A 17,716-nucleotide genomic window follows, 5' to 3' on the forward strand; every position below is an offset into this window, starting at 1 on the left:
ATGCGATCTAAAAATTAAAAATTATACGTTTTGAGTGTGCAATTCCATTTTTATTAACTTTCTTAAAATATAATATCGACATTTTGAAATTCAACAGAATTCTGATCATATCTGCCTCTATTGTTTGAAATTTGCATGATTTATTTTTAAAAAAAACAAGATCGGTTTAAAGTAATTATTTAACAATGCCTAAAAGTCCTCAATTAAAGAACTAATATATCCTTCATTTTCAGGAGATAACAAATGACCATAGACCGCGGAGAATCAATCAAATGATTTTTATAATAAAAGCTTTTATTATAAAAATTCAAATAGGAGTTGCAAGTTTATCAAATTTTGATGATTACAAATATTTTACTGAGGAGGTTATTAATATTATGTTGCATATAAACTATTTAATTGAAATTCATACCTGACATTCATCAAAGCGATTCGATTGGTTGCTGGACTCGAACTCACGATTCTTCATATCTTTGATAATTTATCTCGGTTATTAAAAAAAAAGAATAGATTTTTAATCTCGTGTCTAATAATAATACACTCATGTCCATAAATTAAGGAAAATGCAAGTTCAGGAAAAGAAAGAGTCAGAAACAAAACAAATGTGACTTATTTGCAAAGCCTATTTATTAAACAAAAGGTAAAGAGCAAAAAAGATGCTATATGCTTGATATCATTAATAAAAATTGCGATTTTTTCCTCCCTGGAGCAAATTACAAAAAAACTAGTAACAAAAACCAATATTTCATGGTTGGTATGATGGTTAATACATAGTATGTCTCCCACACGATGCAATGCAGTCCATATAACGCCTATGCATGCTGAATATCAAATTATCGACTTGATCTTGGGGAATATTATGCCACTCACCAAGCAATGCTCTCCGAAGTTCCGGTAGACATGTAGGAGGTGGTTGCGGGCGAAGCATGTCCCACACATGCTCTACTGGATTCAAGTCCGGTGAGAATGCTGGCCAGTCCATACGGGTGATATCCTCCGATAGAAGGCATTCGTTTACGATGTTTACACGGTGAGGACGGGCGTTGTCATCCATAAACACAAATTCTGCGCCCATGGCGCCCCGAAACAAATGTACATGTTGTTCCAGAATGACGTCCCGATAGATTTGGCCTGTCATGGTTCCAATTTGAACACGCAGGTCATTTCTGGAACCCAGAATAATTCTTCCCCAAACGATTAATCCTGCACCGCCGTAAAGGTATCATTCAATGATATTCTCTTGGTGATAACAGGTATCTGGCGCTCTTCATATGAAAGTCCGGCTAGAATCAGACGGCAAGCTAAACCTGGACTTGTCAGAAAACATCACAAAAGCCCACTGTTGCGGTGTCCACAAGGCATGCTCTCTAATCTAGGCTAGACACAGGCGACAGTGAGTTGCAGTAAGTGGAACACATCTGCCCTAGCGTCCTGCCTAGCATTGTCCAATCTGCCCTAAGCGTCTGTACGCGGACTGAATTGAAACTGTTGTACCAGTGGGTGATCATTGCCAAAGCCTGGAGATGACACTCTGGACGCTTCCAGCTGGTTACGCCCACATTCCAGACGGCCGATAATTCTACTACGTAAAAAATCATCCAAATGCGTCCTTTTTTATCATAACTATGCGGTTAATGCACTGAAAGGCTTATAAAGCGCTTGCAAACATTTTTACTTTTTTTCCTGCATCCCTTATACATCACTCTCTTACACTCTCGTCATTGTGATGTACTATCGGTGTCATCTGGTGGCTTCCTGCAATTTGCATTTGAAGATGTATGTAGTCATTTTACGTGTGATATATGTATTTTAGAGTTCGATTTCCGCTTTACTCTGAATTATCCTTAATTTATGGACATGAATTTAAAAGCGTGAGTCACTTTATAGGTATTACAAAGGAAAAATTTCTTAACCCTGAGTCACCAAATTTGACACAAATATACTTAGTTACAAATTACTAGGCACAAATATACTTAGTTAATACATTAATCTTAACATTAACATCTAACATAATATACTTAGTCTTAACATTTAGTCTACTTTTGAACAAAATGGAACCAGTTAGAGAGCTTCTAAAATGCGACATTACACATTTATTTATTTAAAAAATTACCTCTAATTATGAGTTTCTTGTACGAAGAATGTATTTTTATCATTCCAAAAGAGATCTTTCTAAGTATTAATGCTCCTTTCTCGATTAAAGTGACATCCGTGTGTCCAGATTACATTTCTCAAACCAGCAAGAGAAAAAAAAGAGAGAGAGAGAGAGCAACCCCAAAACTCTCTCGCAAACTCTAATAAAGGTGTTATCCCAGAGAAAGACTTGCATGGCATTGTCTTAAATAGTTACGAAATATTAACCTTTGGCGTGAATTTAGCATTTTTAATGAATCTATCGTGTGATCCTTGGCGTGGTATTTGGCGATTAATCCTAGCATGCGAAAATATAGATCGAACGACAGTCAACTTAATGAAAGATTTGGTTCAAAATTTAATAAGAATCTACATTTTAGATGCTAAACCTGCACACCAGTTTTATTTACCTGGCTCTTTACGTTTGTAGTAATCGAGTTTTCACCATGGCTTACCTGTCTAAGATCATGAAAATATTGGTTGTTTGAAAATTGCAATATTCGAAACATTTATAATTCATTCGAAGATTTATCAAAGAAAAAAGAATTGGAATGCCAAGAATATTTCGCAAAATACAATTCCTTAGGATCGAAAGTCTTTATATTATTTAGATTTCATAATTTTTTGAAGTTTATTTTTTGACCGGAATAAATTTTAAATATTATTATTTATGTCATTTAAATCCTTTTGAAAGTAATACTAAAAACTGAAAATTATGATATAATAGAAAACTTTTAGTGAATAATTCTTTGAGATATTGCATAAATTATTCTGTAGTGCACTTAAGACTTCAATGTTCTATGATTCAGTTTTCTGTATTTATATTTTTTTTAAAACAACTTCAGCAAAGAATGTTTTTATATTAACTGAAGTTTAATAATTTCTATTTTAATTTGAAATTCAAATTTTACAGGAGCTGGCAGAAAATTAGAGGAAACCGTATAGTAAAATGAACAGAAAGGCTTAAGATTCTATAATGGTATATGACTATCACAATTTGAAACTCAAAAATATTTTGCTAACGAAGCTATTAAGGGACTGAAATTACATAAAATATTTAACTGAAAATTTGTTAATCCCGGCGAACCAGATGGTCGCCAAAGGCGGCTAGTCTATAATAAAGGACAAGTTTAATCGATTCTGATAAGAGTTTTGAGTTATTACTTTCTATGCATCAGCCTTAAATTGCCTTAAGATAAGTGACTACATTAAAAAGTCGATTATCGGCAAAAATACTGAATTTATTTTCAATACTATTACTTTCAGAACTGTCTTCTTTCTAAAATCATTTGAATTTGGTTCCTATGCCCATTCTTTGGAAAGTTACATTCATTTTTATTATGTATAACTTATATTTTAATGCTACTTTACATCTATTGTCTAAAATTTTAAATTTCCGGAATATTTCTAATGAGAAATCTTATAAAATCAAACTCTATTGAATATTTTTGAATAAAAAAGTCAGTGAAACAATTTCACATTCTTTTTTTTCTGCAGTTACTGGATAACGGAATAAACACTCTGTTTATTTAAAAAGTTGTTGCCTTTTTACAGTTGTTTTAACGTCTTATAATGAGATAAGAATAGAAAATGTCATGTTATTTATCAATTGGAGAACAATATTTAAAGATTAGATAGAAATGCAGATGATTTCTTGGTTCAGAAATGGGTAATATATTTTTTTATCTGCAAAATTTGGAATAAATAGTTTGATAAACTTCCAAAATATAAGGCTTTTGCTTCACAACAGCTTTTAGGCCCACCCCCTCAAAAAATCCTTCTGATTTACAAAAAAATTTTTTCTTCTTAATTGGTCTATTATTGTTCATAGATGTCTTTTTCTATTTATTTTATGCAATCACATATAAATGTAAGTATTTTATAACATATTTCAAGAAATTTCTCCCGACATAAACATAATTCTTTGATGCAAAGCAGTATTAAACATTTAGTCAAATTAGGAGGAGGACACAGGAGTTAGTTTCAGCTATTCATAACATGAAATAACACTTCATTCTTTGTAGTTTCATGTCTCGGTAGCGTAAGAAAGCCAAAATTATTAATAACGTTTTTGTATTATTTATTTTTAAAATAAGAGTCAATGTAAAATATTACCCCACCTTTTTTTCTACAGTTAAAATGTTATAATTTTCATTAAAAAAATCGGCAATTCTTATATCATTGCTTATTTATATGAAACCATATATGTCGCTGTATATATGAATACGTAGGAATGATTTATAATGATTGCAGGATTTTAGTTTTATTTTGTACTAGCCGCCTTTGGCAACCAGCCGGTTCGCCAATCTTAATGCTCGTTAAAACTTCAAATTTTGATAATCGTATAATTCACTCATAATATATAAAGGCCTTCAGTCACAACTTAATATGTATCTCTCTAATTTTCTGTTAACTCCCGTAGAATTTATGCTTTAAATTAAAGTAAAAATTATTAATCTGCAATTAAAAAATATTTTTTACTGAAACGAAGCATTTTTTTATAATATGATTACTGAAAATAGAGTCACTGAGCATTTAAACCTAATGGGCACTAAAGAAAATCTTTTTTAATTTATGTAATATCTCAAGAATTTGTCAACAAAATTTTCTCAGATTCATCATGAGCAGATCGATTTAATTAACAATGTTTAATTTTAAATGCATCAAACACTAAGAAAATAAACAGAATCGTTTAAAATAATCGGTCGAAAACTGGTAAAAAAAACCTACTTAAAAAACGATGTGCTTAAAACTTTAAGCATATACAAAAAATATATAACTAACATGAATAAAATTTAATTTCAAAAGCATACAACTAACCTAAAAATAATTTAAATCAAGTCCGCATCCGTTGAAAATAGTTGTCGACAATCAGAACACAATGCGCGTGCGTGAATTTTCAACGCCAGTTATGGTAGCGCAAATGCGTGAAGTTTTCTAAGCCAGTTGGGGTAACTCTATGCAGATTAGAAACTTTTAATTTCCTTTATTCAGTTTTATTTCAATTCAAAAGTATTTCAAAAGGAATCTGAAAGATCGATTAATTAACAATGTTTAATTTTAATTGCATCAAACATTAAGAAAATAAACAGAATTGATTGAAATAATCGGTTGAAAGGTGTTAAGCCTAACCTCATTAGCTTGGGGAAAACTGAAGCTTTACTTATTTGGCGGTGGAGAAATGATTTTTTTTGGCGGGAAAGTTAGCTTTTAATTAATAATTAAAATTATGATTAAAAATTCAGAAAAAGGGACCCCAGGTGCACATTCCCGACGTCCAAGGTATACATGTATCAAATTTATTAGCTGCAGATCAAACGATCTGGCCTGTACAGCGACAACACACATCGAGTTTTATTATAAGTATAGATAAAGAAATAGGTATTCTCGAACCAACTCTGAATAGCATTAAGATATCTTTTAAATAGCTTCTATCATTGAATTCAATATTATGAACCGTTTGAACTATGAACTATATATTATAGAAAGATGAAAATATCATAAAGGTATTAGTAACTTAAATTAAATTACAACCACTTATTAAATTATATGCGGAAATCAAACGACTGAAAAAAAGTTTCATTAGTTGGTACAGAGACGATTAATACTAAGACTTAAGAATAGGCATCATTCAAATCAAATCAAGCTCCGAAAGAATTGAAAAAAAAAAAAAAATGGCAGGCAGTTTTTAGATATATATAAAAAAATAAGACGGGAATAAATGAAGCCCGCCACTTTTAGGTCATGACTGTGCGTGCTTGTAAAACGTAATTCCCTCTGTAATTTGTTCGTTAGAATTGCGGTTTTAATGATTAACCACAAAACCGTTGAGATAGAAATGTTTATAAATCGGTTGTCACTTTTGAAACCGTTGCCGTCTGGCAAAGATGGTAAGTGTATAGAAAGAAATAAAATGCTATAAAAGGAAAAAAAAAAAAAAAAATACTTATTCGATCACAAATGAAAGATGCAAAATAATTATGCAGTGGTAGGAACGATAATCAGTTTTACTTGGATAAAATTCAGTGGAACTTCCTATTCGAAGTCTATTAACGAAGAAAAACATGGAAAGAAATAAGCAGATTAATAACTGTAAGTATATTTTACAGCTTTGCTAAAAATTCACTCACAGTTTCTATATGTTTTTGTGGTTTACCTTCGCTTTTTAAAATAATTTTCTACCTGTCGATTAAAAAATAAATACAGTAATATCCGCTTTACGAATGTATGCGATTTGTTAGTTTCCCCCGCTGTTTCGAGTAGACATATTTTAAAATATAATACAAATACAAAATTCAAATATAAAAATAAATACTAGAAATAAAAAAGAAAATGTATCCATTTTCCATCAAGAATATACTAGAAATTAATCGCTTATGTAGTAGAAGCTATCAGCCTTAAAAAATAATTAATTGATTTACATTTCATAGCACAATGGCCAGTACTGTTTAAACGTCAAATGTAGGTTATAAATATTAATTGCTAAAAATAGTGGAATGGGACAGTGGGAATTGTCTCTCTCTCTCTGAAATTTTCTTATATACTTTCTAAATAAAGGTGTTATCTCCTTAACCCAGCATGGATTTGTGGACCTTTAGAAATTTCATGAGCGCCTTGCCAATGCTCAAATTTTTATTTTCAATATCCTGCACATGAGTTATTCAGTGCATCTTAGTAAAGTAAACTGTATATTCATTTTTTATAAGTTTGTTTTCCCAATCCATTCAAATCAAACGGAATATAGCATTAATAAGATCACATTCCAAATTTCGTTTACTTAAGATATTGCGCTGTTGTGTTATGAAGGCGAAAGCACAGACAAGCAGAAAATCAATTCATTGATGGGTTTAATTCAAAGTCTGATACGGATTTATACATTAAATGCTAAATATTTATGCCAAATTTTAACTATTTAGTTCTTTGCGTTTTGTAGTATTTTTTAGTTAACGCTTTCACAGACAGACTGATGCAATTCCAGAATTGTGCTTTTCGGATTCACGGGACGTGTAGGTCCGTCAAAATCCCAATTTCGATTTTTTTTTTTTTTTTTTTTTTTTTTTATGATTACAATATTTTCTCTTTATATACTTTGCATACGAGAAAATAAAAATTATATAAAATGAAAAGTGATGTTAAATGTATAAAAATCGTTAGAGAAAATCAATTCATTGATGGGTTTAATTCAAAGTCTGATACGGATTTATACATTAAATGCTAAATATTTATGCCAAATTTTAATTATTTAGTTCTTTGCGTTTTGTAGTATTGTGTTCATCTTTACTCGAACAATTAGACGAACAGATTTCCTGTGATTGAATTTAGTTCAAAGTTTGATTTAAAAAAAATTTACAAATTTGGTGTTTCCAAATCTCATTCGGTTTTGCAAACAATTTTTTAGTTAACGCTTTCACAGACAGACTGATGCAATTCCAGAATTGTGCTTTTCGGATTCACGGGACGTGCAAATCCGTCAAAATCCCAATTTCGATTTTTTTTTTTTTTTTTTTATGATTACAATACTTTCTCTTTATATACTTTGCATACGAGAAAATAAAAATTATATAAAATGAAAAGTGATGTTAAATGTATAAAAATCGTTAGAGAAAATCAATTCATTGATGGGTTTAATTCAAAGTCTGATACGGATTTATACATTAAATGCTAAATATTTATGCCAAATTTTAATTATTTAGTTCTTTGCGTTTTGTAGTATTGTGTTCATCTTTACTCGAACAATTAGACGAACAGATTTCCTGTGATTGAATTTAGTTCAAAGTTTGATTTAAAAAAAAATTTACAAATTTGGTGTTTCCAAATCTCATTCGGTTTTGCAAACAATTTTTTAGTTAACGCTTTCACAGACAGACTGATGCAATTCCAGAATTGTGCTTTTCGGATTCACGGGACGTGCAGATCCGTCAAAATCCCAATTTCGATTTTTTTTTTTTTTTTTTTATGATTACAATACTTTCTCTTTATATACTTTGCATACGAGAAAATAAAAATTATATAAAATGAAAAGAGATGTTAAATGTATAAAAATCGTTAGAGAAAATCAATTCATTGATGGGTTTAATTCAAAGTCTGATACGGATTTATACATTAAATGCTAAATATTTATGCCAAATTTTAATTATTTAGTTCTTTGCGTTTTGTAGTATTGTGTTCATCTTTACTCGAACAATTAGACGAACAGATTTCCTGTGATTGAATTTAGTTCAAAGTTTGATTTAAAAAAAAATTTACAAATTTGGTGTTTCCAAATCTCATTTGGTTTTGCAAACAATTTTTTAGTTAACGCTTTCACAGACAGACTGATGCAGTTTCAGAATTGTGCTTTTCGGATTCACGGGACGTGCAGATCCGTCAAAATCCCAATTTCGATATATTTTTTTTTTTTATGATTACAATACTTTCTCTTTATATACTTTGCATACGAGAAAATAAAAATTATATAAAATGAAAAGAGATGTTAAATGTATAAAAATCATTAGAGAAAACTTTGGTATGAAACGGTTCGCCTACTATATCTCTCAAAGTAGGATATGTCTCTCAGCAGTATTTCATTCCTAAAATGCGATATTTAAGACATTCACATGAAATATATCTGACAAAGAGAAGTAAAATGTCTAAAATAAAATAAGAGAGGGCGGAAATGTAAAATGTACATCTCGAGGCAAGCTTTCGAAATTTTAATTAATTAATAATTAAGCGAAGTTCTGACATTTTCCCGATAACTACCGGAAATATTACAGAATAAAAATGAATATCACACCATTTCAAAATATTAAAAATAAATACCCTTCCAAGGATTCCAATTTAATAATGTTTTTTCTTCCGGAATTTGATTAAAAACGTCTACTAAACCAACATGATATTCGATTTCGGAACCATTACCAAGAATTAAATCTAGAAGATAATAGTAATGTCGTCGGTTAGGGATTAAACTTACAGCTGACAGTGAAAAAGCATAAAGATGTGTCAGCAGATCAGCACTCATTAATTCAGCCTTTATACCTAGCTTCACCAAAAAGAAATGAAAATTGCAAGTTAAACAGAGGATCTTTACAAAATGAAAAAGAGCTACTTGGCATTTCTTTATTGCCTCTTCATTATATTCGTTTTTGAAAAGTCTCATAATCGCGCAAAAGTTTTGTTGCCATGGCAGCAGGAACAATTATAACCCGCTTGCCACGTTATAGAAGGTTTAACATTTTATTCCTATGCTAAAACAATTAATTAGACAAACTTTTGAATTTTTTTATCTTTAACTCTTTCTAAGGCCGTGGGAAGTATGCTTCCTACCAAATTTATCAATCTTTGTATGAAATTATGTAGCTTGGCATAAGTTCTGACAATTTTTTTTAGAAAGACAGAAACTTAGATGCTTCAGTTCTTTATCTCACACAAAATGATGCGTCTTGATTTGTTACTTAATTATTAATTAACCAAATTAATTAATTAACCAAATTAAATTTATCTAATAAGCTAAATGAATCCCTTTTCTTATTCTAATTTCAAGCTTAAAAATCATTTAACATAATATGACTAGAAAAAAATGGCCCTTTAAAGGGTTAACATAAATAAATATATTTTGTCCCCTCCTCTTAAAACTATTCTTTTAAAGAAAATCAACCCTTCAAATATGTTATCAAAAGGGGTTGGGGACCCAAAATTATAAGATGCCAATTTAGCACTGATTAGGTAACTGCCCAAGACAATGATAGTAGACATTCCGATAAAGGCACTTTAATATTTTATTGATGAGTCCAGAGGATTTCAAAGTCAAATTTTTTCTTTAGTGTTTTGAATTTTTTATTTACATAATATTTATATATACTGTCTATAATCCTAATGTATTATTTATTAAAATTATTAAATATTAAAGAAATTTTACTGCCATTTTAATCTAAATACAGCAAGAGTAGTCTCCCCTAAACTTTATCGCATACTTTCGATTCATTGTTTTATTCCTCTAACCCCGCATAAAATTATGGACCTTGAGTAAGACAACGAATACTTTGCATGGCACTGATGAACAATAGTTACGAAATATAATTCTTCAGCGTATATCAATAATCTTTACTAAATCTATTGAAAGAATATGTATTTTGGGTGCCTTTTTTGCAGGCCAATTGACACAAAAATTTGACAGGGAATTACGGTTGTCATTGTACGGGAATTTCATTGATTTAAATCACTCCGTTTATGAATTATTGCTTTTATAGGGATGCGAAAGTACAGACCGACAGACGTTCAAGCATTTCATAGATTTGGTTCAAAATTTGAAAAAAAAAACTATATTTTAGATGCAAAACCTGTATATTAAAATTTATCTACCTAGCTCTTTGCATTTTATAGTTATTGAATTCTTTTGTTCTCGAACAGCCAGACTTTCTGAGGATGGGTTTCGTTGAAAATTTGTGGGGAATCTACACATTTGATCGTAAGTCTATGTGGCCAATTTCATCCGCCTTACTCAAAATATTTTTGAGTTATCACGTTCGAAATTGGACATAATGACAAAAATGTGTTTTTCGGACTCTGGGGACATTTCGATCTGGAGATTCGTCAAAATTTCCGAGTTCGAATTTTTGACGATTATACTTCTATACTTCGCATACGAGAAAGCAAAAAATTTAATAATTCTCTAGCCGTATTCAATTTTAGATCCATTTTATTATTATTATTGAATTCTTATTCTTCTCCTGTCCGATTCCATAATATTTCCAAAAGACCTATTGTATTTTGCTTCCAACTGCAATGGATAAGAGATTAATATTAATGTTAAAATTCTGGAGATTTAAAATACAAACTATTGCGAGTGGTCTCCTTTGAATTTTCGCGCATGCTCTCTAATACGCTTCGACCCATAATTTTATGCAAACCTCCTCTCCTTCCATAAGATTTTGGGCCTAGGGTAAGACCTTGACCGTCGCAATGGCTCAGACCTTGTTTTTTGATACAAGTAAATGATTTTTGTGTTTAGTAGCTTAATGAACAAAACCGTATATGTCTTTTCTCAGCCGACTTATACCAAATAAATGGCACAGAGTTACAATTTTAGTAAACAAAATCCCATACCAAATAGTATATTTATTTAAAACATTACTGTTTGAGTTGCCGCACTAGCATGCATGCGAAAGTACAGACCGACAGATGGCAAAACCCCTGTCGAATTTGCTACAGCATTTGATGTGAATTTATACTTTCGACTGTAAATATTTGTTCTAAATTTTATTCATCTAGGTATAGTATAATTATATCAATGTTCCGTTTTAAAGCAAAGCTAGGACTGTTTTGGGAAGTATCTCGTCATTTTGAACCGCGGTCAGATGACGAGGACGATATCTGAGGTTGTATCCCCATCTCCAAACTTCCACATCACATCAGCGGGTGTACGTTTGGCCCCGACGGATTTAACGTGCGCTATACCCGCTTACATTACGGTTCTTCGGTGGAAGCGGGTCTCGAACCAAAGGTAACCCTCCGGTTCCGAAGCCAAGATCTTACCACAAGGCCACCTTATTCATCTAGGTCCTTAAATTTTGTAGCTTTCGTGTTCACATGTAGTTGCATATCCAAACTTTTTCTGAAAGGAATTTCTTAAAAATTTGTTATAAATCTGCAAATTAAGTGTATAGATCACATATAAAGTTTCAACCATCCAATTCAAAGTGTTTTTAAATTATTGTTAAAAATAATTTTAATAAACTGAAAATTATTTACAGACAGACATAATTCCAAAAATATATATTTCCGACGGAATGAGGTTTGAAACACGAAGAATCATCAAAATACAGAGTTTGAATTTTTTCGACGATTATAATAATTTCTTGCTTTATATTTTGCACATGAGAAAGTAAAAATCCAATTCAAAATAATGTTATTTAAGAATATTCACAATAATTTTTACATAGCAATAGTTTGAAAGTGAAAGTTAAGAATCTAATTTTTATATTAGCATTAACATACGTTTTAATTCTATTATATATTTTTAGTAGCTTTTTCTGATGAAAAACATCGTAAATTAAAATCTATTGCATATATTTTGTTCAAATTCGGTATAATAATTTCTCAATATGTTTTGTAGTTCCTGAAGTAAAGAATAAGTAAACTATTCATTTAGAAATAGTTATAGCTGTTTTAATGCTTCAAAATGTAGAAACGTTATGCTATTTATTATTTGAAATCCAATATTTACAGAACCCATAGAAATACGGTTTTTTTTTTTTTTTTTTCAGAATCATGATAAAATATTTCTTATGCTATCTACAAAATTTTAAGCAAATAATTTGATAATCCTCTAAACTGGAAGATGTTTGCTTTATACCACTTTTAAGGGCCCTGCCCCTTCAAAAAAAAAAAAAAAAAAAAAAAGTAATTTCTTTCAATTTTTAAAAAACTTTTGTCACTTAATTGGTATATTTTGGTTTCATAGATATTTTTTCGTTTCCTTTTTAATCCAAAAACATTATTATTTTAGAGTGTTTTTTCAAAAATGTCATTTCGAACACAGTTACATACTTTGAAGAACTAATTTCTTATTTGAAATATATATATATATATATATATATATACCATAATTAAAAAAATATTAAAATGTGAAAGTGCAACTGCAATAAACAACAAAATAATATTTTTTTTTATTTAAATAAATATGTACAACACAAATAAAAAGTATATGATTTCATTACAAATTCTTAAAATTTTTCTAACATACATTAACCACCATGAAGAGTAGATATGAAAAGAATAGTATCTCCCGGCTGAATTTCATAATTCAGCTCACCCTATAAAAACAATGAAAATTAAAACTGAAAACAAATTCATAACAACCAAATTCAAGCAATTTAATTATAATAGAATTCATACTAATAACATTTTAAAAATAATTTTTAAGTAGTGCTAAGAAAAAGATGTCAAAGTAACAGAGAACTAAACATATTTAATTTCTTAATTACATATTTTTAGAATTAAAAAAAAACTTACAAGGAACCATTGTTGTTCCTAATTTTAATTCTGTCCACTTGATATTTTAAAAGGGTTCAAGAAACAGAACTTTAAAGCCAAATAAAATAAAAAGTACCATTTCTTAAAAGAAATGGTACTTTTAAACTATTTCTTTTAAGCTATAAACAATGGAAATAAATCAACAGACAATTTCATATTCAAATGCATTTATACTGGTGGATTTGCATATATTCCATTATCCAAACCAACAGACAATATTCTTTCATTTGCCAACTTTTTGACGAAAGTTTATTTCACTGAATACCGATTTCACAGATGTATCTATTGTAAACAAAAGATTAAATTCCTCCCTGAACTACAATACTATTATGGTTTATCTTAAGTTTTGGACAATTTTTTGAAACAAACAAGTTTTTGGAAAATTTGACAGATTGTAGATAGAACAGTATTTGAAGTTATCAATATTGAAGATTTTTGGCACCATTGGATTCTGCATTTCATCAAGGTTTTAGCTCTTATATCTCAGCTTTAAATCCAGGTGTCCAGATGAAAGTGATGTCCTCTTAAAGAATTTTCCTTGCTCTTTTAAAACATGTGCAGTGATATCAGAAACTTTTTGAATTAAGAGAATTTGAATTGGCAGCAAATTTATTTTATCCACCATAATGCAAGACAAAAGAGATGGACAAAACTGTTATAGTGCATTATGTTCCATATGGGTCTTTTTATAATTCTCTTTTGATTAGATTATGTCAAACTCAACCTCAATATGGTTGAATAATTTGATTGCCATTGTATGCAATTTGCATGCAAATTCTATACATAAGTTCCAATATTATGCATAATTAATGTTTTTTCAATGTAGAGGAATGCAATAAATACCAAGAAAGAAAAAATGAAATTAAAAAAGAGAAGAAAATTCAAGTATTTAATAAAATTTCACCTTTTTTCTGATATAGTCTATATGCTAAAAATAAGGAATAAAGAAGTCTGAAGTCTCTAATCCTTAATATATTCTTAAAAACAATTCTACCAAAATAAATAAATAAATAAAAAATAAAAAAAAGGATAATTTATTTTTAAAAAATCCAATTAGATAAGATGTACACTTATTTGAGAGAATTAGATATATATTTATTCATTTAACAGATAATTTTCTATTTAATTTTGTCTAACTTAATCAAATAATTCTGAAAAGTTCTTAAAATTAATTTCTAACTTTGAATAATTATGAGCAAATATAATTTTTGAACAATGTCTTCACTGCTTAATCAAACTTAAGTAACATGTATATAAACATACACTGCAACTTTAATATATATAAAAATCATATTTCCCTATGCCCAATAATATATATATATATATATATATATATATATATATATATATATATATATATATATATATATATATATATATATATATATATATATATATATATATATATATATATTATTGGGCATATGGAAATATGACATTAAATCCCATCGTAGCATGATGCATAAAAAAAAATTTACAACTTATAACATATGTAAACTTTTCCTAAGCTAAATCACTTACATATACGTCATTGTTAAATATGCTAAAAAAAACTTTTAGCAACTGTTACTGGATGTAAGTTATTTATCACAGAAAGTTCGTGTACAATAGAATTTCAATCAGCCAGACCTCTAGATATATAAAAGATTGTACCCTGGGATGTAATATTTTAAAATTCTCAGAATAATTTGGAAAAATCAAATAGAATTTCATTCTGAAATCAAAGTTCCATGTATTTGCATGCTGGAAAAAAGTGGTTCTGTAAATGTATTAGCAAATTTCATATTATGAAAAGGGTTAAATTTTTTTTAAAACAACCTTAATTAAATATTGAGGGATTAAGAGAGGGAAAAAAACTAGTGAAGCCAGCATATTCTCTTAAAAGAAGTTTGATAACAAAAATAGCAGTTTGTTAAAATGTTAGTATGTATTTGTTTATTAAAATTTTTATATGTATAATGCTAAATGTTAGTAATATTTGCAAACTTTTTTTTTTTATAATTTCAAATAAATAGTTTTGAAAACCATAACATAAAAAGAAGCCATGAATTAAAAGTTAGTTTGCTTTTTTAAAAAATTAAGTTTCCAAATATCTGATATGAATATAGTCCCAATCAACTTAAATAATTGGGTTTCTACTGCATATGTAAAATGCTGTTCCCATTTAGAGAATTTTTTCTTTTTGAATTTCAAAAACTTTTATTAATAGTTTAGTATAAACCATGTTCTTCTTCATGTCCCAAGTCAATCATTTATATTAATTATTTAAACATAATTCAGTTTGAAAGAATTAAGAACAAACAAGCAATTACCCAAATAAGCAATTTTGGCATTCTTAATATCTAGATTTTTGACAGAAAAAATAGTCATCAAAATTTTATGTTAAATGAACAGATAAATAGAAAATTTGCATTAAAAATACAATAAACTTTTGTACATGATATTGAAAATACCACAAGATATGAAAAATTAAGTTCATTTATAAAATCAAGAAGGAAAATTTACTTACCAGAAGTTCCCAGTCGGAGTCATTGACTAAAACAAGTATACCTGGACGTCTGAAATAAAAGATGTATTTTTATAACTATGAGAATTAATGGATTCATATGTTCAAAGAAAATAATAAATGCTCATTTACACAGTTTCTCCTTGAATGAACAATTCTGGCCTCTCCTGCAGCAAGTTTTCTTTGACCCATGCTATGAGAGATTTCATTATCCCTAGAAATACATCCGATTTTATACATTTGCACATAAACATTCCAAATTTCAAATAAATGATATATTTCTTGAAAGAAGATGAAAAAGAAAATAACTGTCATTTTCTACTACCTTTTCCCAATTTAATATACAGAATATTATTGCAATTAACGATTCTTAGAAAATGCAGAAAATATGATGTTTGTACAATTATTAATAATTTAAAAATTATTTTTATCCAACTTAAGCAAAACAGTTAAATTCTCACTGCACTTATCTTTTACTATATTACGAGAACTTAACACTCAAAATAATTTTTATTTGTAATCAATTTGAGCTATACAATAATTATGAAAAGAATGATTTAATAATTTTGATAATGTCACAATCAGATCTCTTTTTCACTTATATATATAGAGAGTGAGTGAGAATTCAATAAAATATAAATATTATATAATATATTTACACAATTTAAAAAGAACTGAGAAATTTAATTTTTCCAAGTTGCAATAGATTATAATGGCTTATTTGCAACAATTTTTGAAAATAATTACTAAATTCTTTCTTTATAATGAATATTTAAAATTAATAAAATATTGGATATACTCAGCATAAATGAGAAAATAAAAATTAGATTAACATGTAAAATTAAGAAGACATTATCTTTTATTTTAATTATAGAATAATACCTTATAATTTCAAACTACTTAATAAATTAAAAATTTCTCTGAATCAAATAGGCAGAATAAGGTTATTATGTAAAACTAGATAAACAATTAGATAGACATCAAACATAAGAAAAAAAAATATTTTTAAATAATTATTTCAATGCATGGATAACTTATGCCCTATACTTTACAAAAGATATGTAGAATAAATAAGATCTGAATTATTAATTTTGCTGTATTAAATATTTATAGTAGGATACAAAACAAAGCATTAAAATACCACTTACATTTTTCATTTGAATCAGGAAGTTTAACACTGTAGTCCTTTTGATTTTTAAAAAGCAGTTCTAATCCACCACTGAAAAATAAGAGTGAAAGATCTGAAGGTATTGAATTTTGGAAGGTATAGAAATTCAAAGAGATGAAATATGATTTCATTTATTTATTGTAAATTGAAGATTATTTAATAAATCCTGATTGTTTAGCATTTAATAATAAAATTTTTTATATGAATGATTATTTAATAAGACATAAATTTTAGCAACAAAAAAATCTGAAAATAATTTGTTTGTTGATTAAATAAAGTTGGATTTTGAAAAAATTCAAAAGCATTTAATACCATTGTGTATGTCGATTAAGAGCAAAACTGTAGGATCAGATTTACTGTACGGTCACCCTTGGCGCGATTTTTGTTATTTGATTTTAATATTAAACTAAAAATAAAAAAGAAGTTAAATCATATTCAACAATACATGATTCAAATAAGAATAATCTAATAAATGAAAAAATTTTACAAAAAAAAATTAATTAATTAAAGAATTCAAATTTCTTCGGAGTGAACCATATTTAAAATTTAACAATAACGTTTAAGTTCCTTTTTTATCGTTTGTATTACAACATATTTATAAACGAAAAATCAATTTATTTTTAAAAAAATTAATTTGTTTTCCAGTTTACCTAAATTTAAGATTAATATCCATCACTTGACAAATATGTATAAATATAAAGAAATGTAAACAACAAGCACATGTGCCGCTTTCAAACTATAATTGTTCAGTTGCAAACACAGTTAAATAAAGTCACTATTAAAACAAATAAATGTAGAAGAAACAATAACTATTATCACACCATAGTAGCCTTTTAAAACGATTCTCTATAATATAGAATATATTATCTACATAATTCTTAGAAACTGTAGTTTAC

General features: G+C 28.3%; 1 protein-coding gene across 1 annotated transcript; it reads right to left on the reverse strand.

Moving 5' to 3' along the window:
• Positions 1-12,781: 12,781 nt before the first annotated feature.
• LOC129988881 (ubiquitin-related modifier 1-like) lies at positions 12,782-17,554 on the reverse strand. The gene is made up of 5 exons (XM_056097161.1): positions 17,471-17,554; positions 16,801-16,871; positions 15,785-15,866; positions 15,656-15,704; positions 12,782-12,926 (listed from the first exon to the last, which is right to left on the reverse strand). The coding sequence occupies exons 1-5, from the start codon at positions 17,491-17,493 to the stop codon at positions 12,858-12,860; spliced, it is 294 nt and encodes a 97-aa protein (XP_055953136.1). The 5' UTR covers positions 17,494-17,554; the 3' UTR covers positions 12,782-12,857.
• Positions 17,555-17,716: the final 162 nt, after the last annotated feature.

Source organism: Argiope bruennichi, chromosome 10 (assembly GCF_947563725.1).
Source record: "Argiope bruennichi chromosome 10, qqArgBrue1.1, whole genome shotgun sequence".
In the NCBI taxonomy this organism is placed as follows: domain Eukaryota; kingdom Metazoa; phylum Arthropoda; class Arachnida; order Araneae; family Araneidae; genus Argiope; species Argiope bruennichi.